The following is a 17086-nucleotide window of genomic DNA, read 5'->3' as shown; positions in this document are numbered from 1 at the left end:
AGTCAGGAAGTGACTGGAAGGCAGGGGAGGAGAGAGCAGGACTGACAGAAAGGAAGAATAGTGAAGTGAAGTTGAGGTAGAAAACCCCGGGGAGTTACTCTAACAGTTACTCTAATCAGTCTGATTCCACAGCTTTGGTTTGACCTGATTACAATTAAAACTGCTTTGCATCTAAAGAGGAAAGCCAGAAATAATACTGAAGGAGTGAGTACAAACGGATTTTAGATTTGATTGTGTTTTCATGACTGGTGAGTACGAAAGTGGGTAATTACATTAACAGAAAAGCACCAGACATTATACAGCCTCTTTATTTATGTAAGGTTAATTATTAGCAATATCTAGAAATGGTGCCCATTTAAAAAATTAAGCCAGCGTTTAAATGTATCCTATAACAGCAGATCCTCTTTTCTTGTATTCTCAGGTGGAGTAAGAATGACCTACCCATCTGCTTTCGTGCTAATTGCCCAAGGAGACCTACCAGTGGAGCAGCCTCCACCTGTTCCCACAGCTCAGGGCCTCAACAAAGAGCTGAACCACTGCAGCGTGCCACTGACGCCACCAACATCACCAGAGCAGCCATGCTCCGGTAACAGGGACACAGACATGCCGCAGCGTTGTACACACATGCTGAAATGTTAAAACTACACAGTTTTACATTGACGGTGTTTTTTTCTTTTTTTTTCAGCGGACAGCGGCTTCGTAACCTCGGCCTCGAGTGTGCCCACACCAGACAGCAGCATGAGTATCACCAGCATCAGCCCAAAGCATTCTGGGAAGAAGCTGACTTGTCAGGTGGTCCATCAGGCCTGGAGGGAGTGCTATCTCAACCAGCCTCAACATGTGTAAGTAAATCTGGAGTTTACTCCCTGACTTTGGCCGGATTATAATTGAAGTGCAGTGATGCAGCTGAGCTGGCGCCCTCATGGATCTGTTCGTTCCCTGCAGACCGAATCAGTCAACTGAAGTAACGCCTCGAAAGGAAGTGCCAAATGGAGTTACCACGTGGGATTTCAACGATCTGGGAGCGAGAGCACCTTGCAGCTGCTCTAGGTACTCCAGAATTGCACCCAAGCTGTTCCAAATGTGTTAGATTCAGGTGTTCTTGTTTTCATGCTGATGCGTTTAAAAAACAGACTTTTCAGGTATATAATTTAGTTGGAAGTATTTTCATAGAATTTTAAGTAGATTGCTATTTATTTTTGTTTCAGGTTAAAGCAGCAGAAGTCGAATCTGACCACTGCGTCCACTGCCAACTCCCAAACTAGTGCCAACCCCACTCAGTCTTCTGGCCCATCATTATACACTCCCTCCCTGCCCAAACACAAGACCAGTGACAAGACAGAAAAGGGTGACAAACAGTCCAAGAGGCCAGCTGTTATTCCTTTCCACCATCGTCTGTCTGTCACACAGGAGAGTCCTCTGGAACAGGACTCTCCAGGAGGGCCCCAGCTCGGTGGCCTCGTGGCGCTGGATCCACCCATAGAGTCCCTGGCCACTCTGCCAACCTGCAAGTATTCCAAGCCCCACTCCAATGGCAGAAAAGCCCCCGAGTCCCTTCTCCATTCACCAGTATCTCCACTTCCACCCACTCTTAGCCCGCATCCCCGGGTACAAGACCCAGAGGCTATGGATGGGCCTGTGGATATGCCCGCCTGTCAAGATGGCGCTTCAGGATTGGGGGTGATTACTAGCGAGACAGCTGTGTATGCAGCTCTGCTGAGGCAGAGGGAGAGTGGTGCTGGCTGGTGGAGAGGCTTCAGGACTCCCAGGACTGATAAGACTGACTTTAGACCCTCTGAACTCCCCATTGATAAACTAGAGGAAGTGACAACAGACACAACCATCGAGGGAGCTTCGCTTAAAAGGTAGGAGAGTTGCACCAGTGTTGGGGAAATAATATTTGGAAGTATACTGAAAATACTGGGAATTTAGTGCATTTGTATTGTACATGAGAACGCAGAAGAATAACCTTGTTTTTTTGTCTCCTTTAGACTATACGCACAGGCGCACAAGAGATTTAAACTCTCAGAGGAGAGAGTGAGGCAACACATCCAAACTTTGGGCCTGTTCCAGCAGCCAGGTGTCGAGGCACTTCGGGATAATGGGGACGATCCCTATGACTTTAAGGAAGGAGACATTGAGTACACTTTCTCCACTTCCAAGAGATTAAAGGGTCAAGGGCGAGAACCCAGCAAGAAGGCCAAGGTAGGACAACACACAGTTTGAAAATACAAATACAAACAAAAAAACTGGATTCAGGGAAAATGTAACGTGGTTAAAATCAATATTTATCTATTAATTATGGATTGCATGACCACTTGTATGCAAGGAGGTCTCATAGTAGCTTTGTTGTTTAATTTAGTTTTACAGTTGCCATCAATCGTGCTGTAACAGGTAATTGTTTAGAGTAAAACATAAAATAAATAAAGCTATCAATCTTATCTGTCCAGTCACCCAACCAGCAGACATAGTTATCAACCAGGTCACGGCTTTCAAAGTTACAGCCCAGCGGTCAAAATCAGGCCATCCATTCCACTTTGCAAAATGTGACTACTGCAAAGACGTAAAGTATAAATGTAAATTTTCCTCTGGTTTTCAAGCTTAAAAACTGATCACATCATGAAAGTCCAAACTGAGGGTCCAGAGATCTGAATCATCGTCATTTTTACAGCCTTCGTACCGATAGACTTCACTGCTGACCTGCCATGCTACACCGAAATAAGTAATAGACCCACCATAAAAAAAACAACAGAATGAATTAATAGAGAATTTGCTATTTTATTCAGTATGGGTCTACAGTGAAAAAAAGGGCATTTCCTTTGAATTGAAAGAAAAATTTTTAATTAAATATTTTTTAAATTAGGACTAGACATGAAGTAAGTTCAGTTTACAGATGTATATCTTTAACTGTAACTCTCTGACCCTGCTGATCTGCTACAATAACATGTCTGTATAATTTATTAAGGCTGGTCAAATTAGAAACACTAATGTGTACCAGTTTTAGAAAACTAGTTCATGAAATCCAAACATTTCCAGAATGAACTTCTGAAACACTTCCTAACACTAAAAAAAGGTATATAGGTTATAGTCTTTATACGTTATTAGAAGTCTACTCTACTTAAGTTCAAATTTAAATATATGCAGCTCATGTAGTAAAATGAGTTTAACAACCGTGAGCCAGAGGGTGAACATAACAGAGCATTTTGCAGCTAAAGACTTGGATAAGCCACTAGTAGGGTGGACAAGTCAAAAAAAGCTAAATGGAGAGTGAACAGTAAACTTTAACCCATCATTTTGTCTGAGCTATACCAAAGTAGGTTCTATTTAATTCAATCCAATAAAGTTTTATTCATATAGCACCAAATCACAGCAACAGTTGCCTCAAGGTACTTTAAATTATAAGACAAAGACTCTACAATAATACAGAGAAAACCGCATCAATCACATGACAAGCACTTGGTGACAGTGGGAAGAATAAACTCCCTTTTAACAGGAAGAAACTGCCAATTAATACTGAAAATGCTAAAATGCTAATACTTTGTGTTCTTTGCTACAGAATGCGGCATTTTATTAGGATGAGGCATTTTGTAGCACAAAGCGTACATTATAATAATGAAGTGAGGCTCTCGACATATTTTATTGAATCTGTGCTGAACATAACCTGCGAATGTTCTCATTTTATTTGAATCCCTCCACTAGGGAGAAGAAATCACCAGCAATGGAGCGTTAACTGATGGAAAAGATGCTATGTCCATTTTTAACTCTGCTCCAAAATCAGGTGGGGGTCCTAATCACAGACATAAACATAATTTACATGTTCTACAAAACAGCAATTCATGTCACACATGAGTAGTTTTGTTCAGTCTAACGATGTTTTGTGTTGTTTTAGACGAATCAGGCCAGGACGACGGAGCTGCTAAAACCAATCCCTCTCTGACCAGAGAAATAGATCTAGTGGTCAACATCTCTGATCTAGACAACATACTTGATGAAGACGATGAAGACCCGGGGGTAAAATATAATGTTCTATCTATATTCTTGTAACAATGTTAACAGTGGTAAGACACTATGTAATTTTCGATTTTGATTTAAATTGAAACAAACAAACAAACAACAAACAAAACTCCAAACATCATATTAGAAAATAAATAGTATTTTAGTTAACGATTTAAGAATTTTAAAGAATAAATTTTTTAGTCACATAACTTACCCTGTAATACTTTTTAGACTGTTTACCCAAACCAGCACTCAACTAAGGTACCAGTGTCAACAGAAGATCGTCCTATTGGAAAAGAAGGAAGAGTTGCAGTACCTTATCCATCAAGTGAGTCACTCTGATGAGTATCTAGTTTTAAAATCTCAAAAGCTCCCTCAGTTTGGTGTTTATTATTCCGCTCACCATCTATTTACCTCCCCCTGCTCTCTCTGTGTCTCCTTGTCCATCTCTTTTTCTTTTCAGCAGTAGCAGATCTCCAGCGGATGTTTCCCACCCCGCCTTCTCTAGAGCAGCACCCAGCCTTCTCTCCCATCATGACCTATCGGGACACCCCTAGTCAAGAGCCCCCTGCGCCCACTGGACCAGCTGACCACCTTCCTGCAGCAGCCTCCACCCAGCTGACTGAACACAGGATGGAGGTGGAGGATGACATTGGTAGTCCCAGGCAGGAGGATATCAAGGTGAGGAGAAGCGGTAGTTAAGATTGTTAGATCTGACACTCTGAATTGATCCCTAGTATGAAAACATGTCATTAGCTTTTTGCAGCAAGCATCAATTTAGAAAAGTGCACAGATGGATGGAAATAAGATAAATTGTCCATTTTACTTGTTATTATTTAAATGTCTGACTTGGCTGACTTGGTGCTAGCTCATATCACACTGGAAGTGTTTCACTAATACCTTTTAATGTTAGAGAGCTGTACTGACTGCAGGTTCGGTCAGCAGGGAATACTAATCATATGCATTATGAATGCATTTGCTCCGTACTGAGTGCATCTTCTTAACAACACAAGCAAGTTACTCCAAGCAAATCATATTGTTAGAGCAGCTTCGATATGAGAAGGAAGACTGAAATACATAAATATTAGATTTGAGTGAATATGACTTCATGATGAGTTGACATACATAGTGATCTAAAGCAGATAAGGGTTGTCATAATCCTGCTTCTTATGACATGTTATTGAATGTTTAAACGTGTGAATAATTCAAGGAGAACATCTGCTTTTAACAGTTTCTTAGAATCCTAATGCAGTCCCTAATGCAAACAGAAGATCACTGAGGAATATCTTGCTAACATATCAGTTACGCAGCTAAAGCTGAGAAAATGTCACTGTTCTGTTTGCTCTAAAAAACATATTAATATGAACATGGGTAGTTTCCCCAAGCCATCCTGTTGCTTTAAATAGTCAACAGAGTACCACAGACAGGGGATGTTTGCTAAAAAACACAGTTCTCTGCTCTTTCAAGAAATTATTTATGCTTTTCAAGAAAATTATCAAATAGATTTATGACTGTAGACTTTGGCCTCCTGTGACCCTGAACTGGATAAGCAGAACTGAACTGGATGGAGGCATTAATTTTGTGGAATCACTGGTTTATTAATTTCAGTGATTTTCAGGAGGTATTTATAATTTGAAAATCTGTGATTAGTAGATAAGCAACAATTCTGAAACTCAAGGCAGGGACTGCTAATGATGCTGGGGACAGACATTCAATAATGTGGCCACTGAATTGTTTTTTTCCAAAAATCTGGAAAAATACTGTCTTAGTTGATTTATTTGCAAGCCTGATTTCTAAATAGCCCTTTTAACCCTTGTATGGTGTTCGGGTCTGTGAGACCCGTGTTCAGTTTTTTTCAAAAGAAAAATTAAACAATTAATTATTTTTACACGTGTAAATGTGTTGTGTCTTTCCACTCACTCCACTTGATTATAACTGATTTATTTATAACATTTTATATAAAAGAAAAACGAGAAGCACATTAATTCATAAATGTGATCTAACAAAGGTAAAGGGAAAAAATTAACCATGTTTGCTGTTCATATGTCTTGTAATTGGGATGAAGTAAACATCTGTTGAGTAATTTAACATAAAATTGTTTGATAGTGTTAATTTGGAAAGCCAAAACTCTAGCGGGTCCACCAGACCCATGAACACTGGCTGAGTAACAAAAATACGAACACCACACAAGGGTTAATTGCGCCTACAGTAGAAAGAAGCTTTTCCTCAACTTCTGCTCTTTAACCACTTATTCAGCGTATTGAAACATGTCTTTATACTTGTAAATAACAAACATTTATTCCTCTCTTTGTCCAGCCGCTGATAGGCTCCTCCATGTTTGCTCCACTAGCCTGCCTACCCAGCCAGAATCTTCCACCACTCAAGATTCCTGAACAGTGTTATTACCGTCCTTCCTGGTCCTTGTTGCCCAAGATGGAACATTTCCCCACGGTCATGCATCCCCAGAATTCTGCTTTCACCAAGGATGGATACATGTGAGTAATCAGTTATCACATTAGAGAGTAAAACGACTTTCATCTTGTGCTTCTCTTGGTTGGTTGGTTGGTAATTTTATTTCAACATGTGAACAATATACAAGTACATTTAGAAAAGAAATAAGAGAGAAAAAAAATACTATACAAATTACATACAAAAAACCATTCTGATTAATTTACATGTTGAAAGGGAGTGGGAAGAAGTATACACTTATTTAATCCCACCCCTTTGCCATAAATTATCAGTGAATATTTAGTCAGCTTCCTTACTGATATAATTTGTAATAAAAATAGTGAACAGATTTCTGATATACTATATACTATAATATCACATCATGAATTTTTTGTTTGTTTGTTTGTTTTTAAATAGAGACATTCACTTAATTTAAATATTTTCCTTTTCTTTATAGATCGAGAAGATCATATTTTTATAACTCTTTTTGAACAGTTTTATGTTTGGACATTGCTTGTAATTATAAATCACTGTTTAAAATAGTTTAAAGCTTCTGAAATTAAGCTGTCAACAGAATGCAAAGACACAACTGTTTTGACTTTAAGTGTAGAACATCTGTTTACTGTGTTGGAGAGAATTAGGGCCCAGCTTTACTTTCATGTAGTTTTAGCGTGTACCTGTCACTATAACCTTTAATTACCCAGGTTGGTCATTAATAACACATTCTTATTTGCAATGATGGCCGGGGGGTGGGGATGGGGGAGCCTGGGGAAAATGGGTAGTTTAAAGAAAAGCACACATCCAAAACATCTCAACACTGGTGAAACGCTGCCCCCTGGCGGCAAGGATTTTAATCTACCAAGGATAATTAATGAGTTCATTTTAAAGGTTTTTTTAAGCATGCAGTTCCTGATAGGATGGCTTGTGGGCACTTTTTAGCCTCACTGGAAAGACTGTAGTGCTCTAAGCACGATATCACTTAGTTTTGAGGATTTCCTTTTGTGTTTGGAACAAACTGCACAACCTTTAAGAGATGCTTCCAGACAGTAACGCTAATCTTGTTTGTCTCACTATTTGTTTTTTCGATTCTTTTTCCAGAAATATTCCCAGTGTTCCCCTTGCTGACCAGGACTATGTGCAGATGAGTGGAGCTACTGCCTCTACCAGTACCACTACTGGCATCCTCCCATCTCCTGCCACCCCACGCTTCTCTGTGCCCACCCCAAGAACTCCACGTACACCACGGGGTATTAACACTGCAAGCTCTGGACAGGGTTCAGTAAAGCAGGATGGTACTGAGCTTAGCTCACCAGTTTCCACCCCTTCGACAAGCCTGCCTCTCAGCTCTGTAGAGCCCCTAGCTCGGCCGGGCCCGTCTCTGCCTGAGGCCCACAGCCTGTACACAATCCTCCTCCTCTCAGACTCTGTCCTCAGTGTCTTCAAGGATCGCAACTTTGACAGCTGCTGTATTTGTGCCTGCAACCAGAATGTCAAAGGAGCAGATGTGGGGGTTTATATCCCAGATTCCACTGGTGAAGATCAGTATCGCTGCATGTGTGGCTTCAGCGCCATCGTGAACAGGCGACTGGCCCTCGGAACAGGCCTCTTCCTGGAGGACGAGCTCGACATTTTTGGTCGAACCTCCGAAGTAGGGCGAGCAGCTGAGAGGAGGTTAGCACTTTCCAGACGGGACCCGACTATGGGAGACTCCAAGGCCAAGCGGCCGCAGGATGCAGCGCCTGCCTCTCCTGCGGTCATGGTCCTTTTACAGGAACAGTGCTCCCACCCAATTTCTTCTCTGGCTTCACTTCATTTCCCCCTGAGCTGCTCCTGCCACGGCCGCAAAGGGGCACTGCTCCAGAGCTGGATGTCTGAAAAGCAGTGGGCAGATGGGAGTGATGCCTGTACGGCCTGCTACAATGCTTTGGAGCAGGGACTTCAGTATGTGGATAACCCCACAGGAGGGAAAGTAGATCTATCCGTTGTCAGAAGTACCGCTCTCCACTCCTGGCCTCACACTAATGGTAAGAATTGTAATCTGGCTTCTAAAGAGTGGACTCATATGATAAATAATTATGATAAATCCCTTAAATTAAGATATTTATTATGCATGCTGGGCTGCTTTTATATGTAATCTATGATGTATTTTGTATTTCTTTATGTATTTCTTTGTTTCTTTGGTGTTCAGAATCTTGTTAACGCCTGTGCATCTGTACACTTTCTGTGTGTGTATGTGTGTGTGTCTCGAAAGTGGTGGATATGAGCATGTTGTCGTCACAGGATATGGTGCGTATGCTGCTGTCTTTGCAGCCTTTCCTGCAGGATGCCATCCAGAAAAAGAGAACAGGACGGACCTGGGAAAACATCCAGCATGTTCAGGGTCCGCTCACCTGGCAGCAGTTTCATAAGATGGCCGGGAGAGGTTCTTATGGTGAGTCTGTGCATTCTTTGTGTTTACGTGAACAGCTAGCGCTTTGTGTTGAATTTCACCTGTATATTTTGTGCCATAATATATATCTTAAAGATGTCATAATGTTTTCCTTTCTTAGGTTCAGAGGAGTCTCCGGAGCCCCTGCCCATTCCTACAGTGCTGCTGGGTTATGACCGGGAGCGGGACTTCTTGGCACTGTCCCCGCTGGCGTTGCCTTTCTGGGAGAAGTTGTTGCTGGAACCTTACGGTGGGCAACGAGATGTTGCTTATATGGTGGTTTGTCCCAACAGCCCCTCGCTTTTGTCTGCTGCCCGATCCTTCTTTCTGGAGCTTAGTGCAGTTTATGAGGTAGGAGATTGAACTCCAAGTAAGAGCCACGGTCCGATTTCAACTCATTTGTACATACTTTGAGACTTTCATGTCCTTTTCCCAACTCCTATTCCAGACATGCCGTCTTGGGAAGCACCGTCCGCTGGCCAAGGTGTCCAGAGATGGCATCGTGCGCGTGGGAGAAGATGTGGAGAAAGAAAAGCTGGAGGAGCTGGATGTGGATCAGTGGTTGACTGGACCCTGGGTTGGACAGCAGCACACTGACAACCTCAACAAACTCAAACTTTATGCTTATGCTTGCAAGCAGCAGCTTGGTGAGAATCACTGAACAGAGTAAACGAACTGGATCGCATTAGCTCTGTTTTTGAATCTGTATATTTCTTTATCTTAGGTGAATAAAGATGGGCATGTGTTCTTTTTATCGCTTTCAGGCCCCCAGCTCTCTGCCCTGCCATTGGACAGCAGTCTTCTGTTACCTCCCAAAGCCCAGCCGCCTGTGAACAACACATCCTCAGCTCAGCCTTCTTCTTCCACTCAAGGAGAACAAACTACAGGTGGTGCCAGTTCAGTAAATGCTTCAGCCCCAACTGGAGCAACCGCAGGCCAGACAGAAGAGATCCAAGGAGGAGCCAGTGACTCCAAAGGACCTCCTAGTTCCACCCCACCAGCCAACACACCAGCAGAAAACCCTGAACTGTAAGATTAAGAATGATTTTAACATCTCAGCTGTTCTTCCAGCTTATTTACACTGAAGCTTGTTTCCTCTGCTCTTTTTTCAGCTCTTCCGAGCAGTCTAGAATAGGCATCCCCACTGTGGCTGACTCAGTGGACAGCCATGCCAACCCACCAGCTATTGTTATTTACATAGTGGACGCTTTCCTGAGCTCAAGCGGAGCGAGAAACGATGGAGGGGAGGAGGAAGAAGGTGACGAGGTAGAGTCAAGTAGCATTTGGCTGCTAGGGCTTCTCCGCTGCTACACAGAGATGCTGCAGACACTGCCTGAAACAACAAGACCCGCACTGGTGCTACAGGTAAGAAAATAATTGCGAGGCAGGAAGCAGAATTCACTTTTGATCGCCATCCTCAACATTTCTTTGCGTCATTTATATTTTAGGTGGTGCCGTGCCAGTATCTACTCCAGCCAGCTAGCGGAGAGAGCCATTTGTACCTGCAACACCTGCGCTCCCTGGCCTTCTCTTGTTACTCTCAGTGCAGGCGTCTACTACCCCAGCAAACACATATCAAGTCCTTGACTGGTTTTGGCCCAGTTTCCACTGTCAGTTCGGTACTTAAGAGTCCAGAGGTAAGCATGACAGTTCAATGATATGTTTGGTTTCAGTAACTGTAGTATATATCATAACTTCCCTTTTTAATAAAATCCTAATTGTTTAATGTAGCACCCCAGCCCACTGCAGCTGTACACTCCACCATTTGTGCTCGGTCCAAGCCGTCCCAAGCAGCCAGAACCAGGAGAAATATGGGCAGAGCTGCCTCCCAAATACAACGTGCTCTTTGTAGGATACTGCCTGTCACATGACCAGCGTTGGCTGCTTGTTTCCTGCACTGACCAGCAAGGAGAGCTCTTAGAGACTTGTATCATCAACATTGATGTGCCGAACAGGTGAGAAACGGTTTCAGTGAAAGGCCTGTCCTGTCATAGCGTTTGGTGTGACATGGCGGTTTCTAGCTTTTTTCATGATTTCTTCTCACTTCAGAGCCCGCCGTCCTAAGGCGTCAGCTAGGAAGATGGGACTACAGAAGCTGTGGGAGTGGTGCATTGGCATCATTCAGATGACATCGCTGCCATGGAGGATTGTTATTGGTCGATTAGGCCGACTAGGCCACGGGGAGCTTAAAGGTGAGTGACACAACTCATTTTCAGTTCTTTCTGATAGGTTTTAAGCAGAGGAAGTGTGCAGTAGAATAGTTTTTTCTTGCAAAATAGCAGTAAAAAGTCTTGAGGGTTAATTTAGGGTATAACTGACCTTTACTCTTCATACTGCACATCTATCAATATTACAGTGCTGAAAAAATGAAATTGATCATTAGAAAACACATCAGATCTCAATGAGAGAAAATATCTATTTGTAATATCTATAATGATACGGACTGGGCAATGTGTTAGGAATGAAAAGATGTTCAAGGCCTCCACAATCCAGACCTGGACCAGGACATCACTGAGCTCTGGTCATGCTGAATGATGTTGTAGTCAGCCCAATGTTTCACATCTGTCACATGTGCTCAGGGTAAACCTGCTCTCTCTGGAAAGCACAGGGTGCCAGTGGTGTACCTGCCAGTTCTGGTACTCTATGGGAAATGCCAATCATGCCCCACGGGGAAGTGAGCACGGGCCCACTAGAGAACGTCAGGCCCTCAGGCCATCCTCAGGAAGTCTGTTTCTGATTGTTTGATCAGAGGCGTTCATATCAATGGTCTGCTGGAGGTCATTCTGTAGGGCTCTGGCTCTGGCACTGCTAATCCTGTTCCTCCTTGCACAAATTAGTAGATACCAGTACTGCTGATGGGTAAAGGACCTTCTACGACCCTGTCCAAATCTTCTAGAGTAACTTCCTTTCTCCCGGAATCTCCTCCATGCTCCTGGGACTATGTTGGGAGACACAACTGGAGAAGTTAGCGTACCTATGCGAAGTCTGTAGGGTCCACGTATCACCTCATGCCACCAGTTGTGACACTGACCCTACCCTAATGCTAAAATAGTGAAAAAAAAGAAAAGATGAGGCTCCAAAAAGGCCTTCTCCTGTAAAACCATTCCTGTTTTAGGGATTGTCTCATTGTTGCCCCTCTAGTGCGCCTGTTCTTAACTTCATTAACAGCAAATCAGCTGAAACTGATCAACAACCCCCTCTGCTACTTAACCACATAAGTATCCCAGAAGTTTAACTAATGCGATGCTATACTCTGAATGAAAAGTGTTTAATTTTTTGAGCTCCATATAATCCACTGAAAGGACACTGGGACTCACTGGACTTGCTCAGTTTCTGGCTTTAAGCAAAGACAACTGGGCCATTCAGTCAGCAGACTTCTCTGACGAACTCTTCTTTTATTCTTTTATCGTAATTAAATTTTCTGACCTTTTGAATGGAGAGTTTCGTGTTACCCACCTGTACTGATTACAGATGTAGTCATAGACTGGTGCACAAACACACGCACACACATAGACACACGTTTTATAATGGAAAGACATTTCATAACTTGCTCTCTCTTAAAACCTTGGCTTTTCTTGCTACATCTCTATATCCCCTACTTTATCTCTCTTACTAGACTGGAGTTCACTCCTTGGGGAGCACTCCCTCCACTCAATAGGACGCCAGCTGAGGGAGGCGTGCCGCATGTGTGGGATCTCAGCTGCTGACTCTCCAACAATCCTCAGCGCCTGCCTGGTCGCCTTGGAGCCACAGGGCTCCTTCGTGGTCATGCCTGGTAAGTAGCTCACCCACTTTAGCAGTTAGCATAATAAATTATGAGTTTAGCTGTCATGTTTATGGCTGTGGCACTAATAATAGCGCATACTTGAGCGTTCAGACGTCACAACAGTCAGAGTAACAGATTAATAACAGAAATTTTTTTGCACCAGTGTGCAAATAAGAAAAAGTGTACATAAACAAATGTTTGTATTCAGCTATAATAAATAATTAAACATGTGCTGACCACTTTAGTTCAATAGCTAATAAATACAGTTTTCCCCTCACCTTTTGTGTGTTTCTGTTTATGCGGATCCAGATGCGGTTACCATGGGCTCTGTGTTTGGCCGCAGCACTGCTTTGAACTTGCAGACCTCGCAGCTAAACACACCTCAGGATGCTTCCTGTACACACATTCTAGTCTTTCCAACTTCTTCAACTACCCAGCTGGCGTCCAGCTCCTACCAGACAGAAGACAATAATGGTAACGCCACCCAGGATAGCAGTTATGCTAAAGTAATAAGATTATTTAGTAGTAGACCTTGAACAGTTGGATAAATACGATGGTGCTTTTTTGTACCAACAGGTGGCGTCCTTGTGCTTTGAAAGTCACATTGAAAATAGTTTTCAGATATGTGCTGCTGTGTGCTTTGAGTAGGCTTTTAATGACCACAGATAGTTGCTGTTGTTGATGAGTAAAGCATGCATTTACTTTACTTTTTCTCCTCAGATGACATGTTTGATCTTCCCTTTCCTGATGAACTGGAGAATGACATTGGCATTGGCATAATGCTGAACCTCCACTCTTCACCCAACACCTCTCCCGTGCCCTCGCCTGGGTCTCCATCTGGGATGGGAATGGGATCCCATTTCCAGCACACCAGGGTGAGTCAGGGTTCAGTGGAAAGAGGGTGCACAGGCTTGAAACAAGTGGCACCCTGTAGCAAAAGAAAAAGAGCGACTGTCGTATATTTTAAAATGTAAATGAGCTATGTTTACACATAACCGTTTTATTTCGGTTGAAAAATGAAGAGTTGCCTGTCATAAAATGCTAACGTACGCATTTCTGTTTAAGGAAGACAGCCCACAGCTGTCAGTGCACATGCTCAGAAATATAGCCTGTTGACAGATGAATAAATTGTACAGGTCATGACCCCAGATTGCAATGAAGGTAATATTTATTTGCTGGCATTCTCTCTGTCTGCAGAGCCAGGGAGAGCGCTTGCTGTCAAGGGACAATCCCCCGGAGGAGCTAAAGCAGCAGCCGCTGGCTCTGGGCTACTACGTCTCCACTGCACAGGCGAACGGACTTCCTCACTGGTTCTGGGCCTCTTGCCCGCAGGCTGAGAAACAGTGTCCGCTTTTCCTCAAGGTACCCACAACAATGCAAGTGTGGCTGAGAATGAATGTAAAGCTTTCAGGATTGGAGACAGAGGGAGAAACTCAGAGAGACACAAACCTCAAATTTATTGATTTGTTTATAGATCTGTTTATAAAATCTTCAGGTAAACTTTGAAAGCAGTCAAGCTTCAGTACTTTAAACTGCTTTGTGTTTCTTGCCCGCAGGCCTCTCTCCACCACCATATCTCCATAACACAGTCAGATGAGAACGTGTCAGAGAAGACTAAGAGGGCCCCACACCCCTTGGATTCAAAGACCACTTCTGACGTGCTCAGGTAACTTCATTATGTGCATTAAATGCTAATGAAATTGACAAGCGTGCTAAATGTATATGTTTCATATTAGCACCAACAATTCAGATGAAGGAAGCTGCATAAAGCCTGAAAATATGAAGCCTTCTTCTTATAGTTCTTGAAAAGTTCATAATTATCACCTTGATAATTATGCAGATGTTTGCATATTTTTGTCAGTGTGAAGAATGAGTTCAGAATTAGATGTGATCTCATAGAAAAAGCAGCAGTTACATTTTTTCCTCTTCAACAGTTTTCACCTAGCGCCTTGATAAAACTGTGTATATTTTCCACTCATAGGTTTGTGCTGGAGCAGTACAATGCCCTCTCTTGGCTGACGTGTACCCCTGCCACTCAAGATCGCCAATCCTGCCTGCCCGTCCACCTGGCCATACTAGTCCAGATGTACAATGCCATCCTAAACATGCTTTAGCTTTTGTGAGACTTCCAGGACAGCAGTCAAGGGCCGAGGGTTAGCTTAATTTCTCCTGTGCCTACACCTCTTTCCGACCACCAGAGGGCACCAGAGCTCCTCTGTTCTATTAGGTAGACATGGATTGATGGCAAATAAAGGACAGGACAAGCCAGACAATCCCATTCCTGGAATGTAACGAATAAAAGAAGAGCGAAATGTTTTCAACAGCAACGTCACTCAGCTGCGACGCAGTGGAAAGCCAGTGCAGGGTGTACCTTCAGAAATGGGTCTGTGAACATTTCGGGGAACACGGACAGATCCATCCCAACTATGCCTATCCAAGAAAAAAACTAAAAACAAACCATTATATCCCACATGGGCAGCATCTCTTTGTGTGTTTTGAAGCATCTGTGGACGACATTTACAGAGAAGCTCCGTACGGTTCTTTTTTAAACACCCTCAACTGTCAAAAGGGACTTCTGTGCAGGGTCACATGACTCCACATGGCGTGTTTTACAACCAGCAGAGTGACGTGAGATCACAAGCGCGTGTCTTTGTTACATCAAAGGTGTTTTTACATTTTTTGTATAGAACTGAGCTCCTTGTGTCTCTCGGTTGCTGGTTGGTTACAGAAACTTTTACCTTCACTCTGAGAGGAGCAACTCCCACTCGCTCCAGAAGGGGGGACTATTTGATAATGGCACTTTTTTCCCCCTCGTACCTTCCAAAGTGTTGTAGATATGAACACGATGGAAAATATTTGTACAGTTGAGTAACATGTGTTGTTTATAATGTATGGCATACATTTACAAAGAATCGAGACTTATTTTTAATATTTAAAACGAGAAAATGAGAAACTTAAACAAGGCCTTTTTGTTCCCATTCGACCATTAATCGTCTTGGGATCTGAAATAAAAATTTGTCATTTTAATGCAGTTGTAAAGACGCCATATTTATACAAATTATATCATGTCATAGAATTTGATATACATATATATATACATATATATATATATATATCTATATATATGTGTGTACATACATAAATATATATTACCTCTTTCAAGCAGGCACTTAATGTTACTGGGGATGGGCACAGTCTGAGCATTTATTAAAGATGCATTTTAGTTTCTTTTTGTTTTCTACAGATGCTGAACATTTTAACTTTTTATTTAAGTTAAATTAAATTCACGCAGGAGATACGCTATGAACTGTATATTTATAAAGTGTTCCTATTCTCCTAACAAAAACTTGAAATAGGCAATAAAATCCACGGTATTGCGAGATTATGAAACATTTCCGAATGATGCTTTACTTTATTGGCTCTCCTAAATGATGTCAAGAAAACCATTAGAAAGGCCCGTCTCTCTCCAGCTTCCCTCAGTCTGCTCTTTGTTAGATTCCTAGCATGTTTGTATATACACTTTTCAGATGTGCTTTTTGGAGTTTCTTAAAGTTGTACATTTAATGCTGGTTGGTTTACTTTCACTTAATTCATATCAAAGTATTTTTTTCCCTTTGAGCTTTTTTTTTTTTTGATATACAGTATACAGTGCAAAACTCATTTAATTACAGCCAAGAGGTTAAATTGCCAAGTAAGTATACACAAATGTACAAAGGCAAGTTTGCAGAAATTTGTTACATCTGTCATCACTTTGAATATCAAACAGATCCACTTTGGTGGGAGAGATCTGTTACTTTTACACTCTTTTTTTTAGTAAATTATTAAAACTCTTGCAAATGAAGTTGTGTTCAGTGTCCTTTAATACCAAATAATGCAAACTATTGACTTTTTGTCATGTTTTTGAACATTATTCCATACTATTCACACATTCTTGGGTTATCCAGTTTATGGTTAAATGTAAACAAGTCCTGCATCTAAGTAAAGTTGTGTTGTTTCACGTTATGCTACTGTTTTTTATTCTACTGGTGATATTTAGCGAGGCTTTTCACTAGGCACACCCTTTTTTCTTCAGAACTACCTTCATTCTTTGTGGACTAGATTCAACAAGGTGCTGGAAATATTTCTGAGATTTTGGCCCATGTTAACATGATAGCATCACACAGCTGTTAAAGAAACCAGAAAGGGATGGACATGGTCAGCAACAGTACTCAGGTACACAAGGATGTATTAAGCGCCCCAACATGTGCCAATAATTGCAGAGCCAAATCTGCTATGATATACAACCTTGTCCATGCATCCGTCTTCTTCTCATCCAATTCGGGGTTGTGGGAGGCTGGAGCCTATCTGGGAGGCAGGATACACCCTGGACAGGTTGCCAAACTGTTGCGCGGCTACAACCTGAATTCATAATGCAAAATTCAATGGCAGAGTTTCAAAAAGTCATGTTA

The 17086-nt window shown here is 42.2% G+C and overlaps 1 protein-coding gene across 1 annotated transcript in view; it reads left to right on the top strand.

The window, feature by feature from the left end:
• LOC146629035 (mediator of RNA polymerase II transcription subunit 13-like) overlaps nt 1–16190 on the top strand; it is an 88854-nt gene extending 72664 nt beyond the window's left edge. The window contains exons 9-33 of the mRNA XM_085359791.1: nt 422–586; nt 686–842; nt 946–1050; nt 1209–1865; nt 1992–2205; nt 3700–3778; nt 3890–4011; nt 4228–4324; nt 4460–4677; nt 6313–6491; nt 7543–8468; nt 8696–8875; nt 8994–9223; nt 9321–9519; nt 9637–9901; nt 9985–10237; nt 10321–10509; nt 10604–10827; nt 10922–11064; nt 12489–12647; nt 12948–13112; nt 13359–13513; nt 13836–14000; nt 14195–14304; nt 14620–16190. Coding sequence (XP_085215917.1) covers nt 422–586; nt 686–842; nt 946–1050; nt 1209–1865; nt 1992–2205; nt 3700–3778; nt 3890–4011; nt 4228–4324; nt 4460–4677; nt 6313–6491; nt 7543–8468; nt 8696–8875; nt 8994–9223; nt 9321–9519; nt 9637–9901; nt 9985–10237; nt 10321–10509; nt 10604–10827; nt 10922–11064; nt 12489–12647; nt 12948–13112; nt 13359–13513; nt 13836–14000; nt 14195–14304; nt 14620–14752 — 5489 coding nt within the window. The 3' untranslated portion in view covers nt 14753–16190. The remainder of the gene's footprint in view (nt 1–421; nt 587–685; nt 843–945; nt 1051–1208; nt 1866–1991; nt 2206–3699; nt 3779–3889; nt 4012–4227; nt 4325–4459; nt 4678–6312; nt 6492–7542; nt 8469–8695; nt 8876–8993; nt 9224–9320; nt 9520–9636; nt 9902–9984; nt 10238–10320; nt 10510–10603; nt 10828–10921; nt 11065–12488; nt 12648–12947; nt 13113–13358; nt 13514–13835; nt 14001–14194; nt 14305–14619) is intronic.
• Nucleotides 16191–17086: the final 896 nt, after the last annotated feature.

Source organism: Diplotaxodon limnothrissa, linkage group LG7 (assembly GCF_057381915.1).
Source record: "Diplotaxodon limnothrissa isolate DT_005_m linkage group LG7, D_limnothrissa_male_GT1.1, whole genome shotgun sequence".
Taxonomy (NCBI): domain Eukaryota; kingdom Metazoa; phylum Chordata; class Actinopteri; order Cichliformes; family Cichlidae; genus Diplotaxodon; species Diplotaxodon limnothrissa.
Note: the sequence above shows the minus strand (reverse complement) of the source record. Positions and strands in the feature narration are given on the sequence as shown.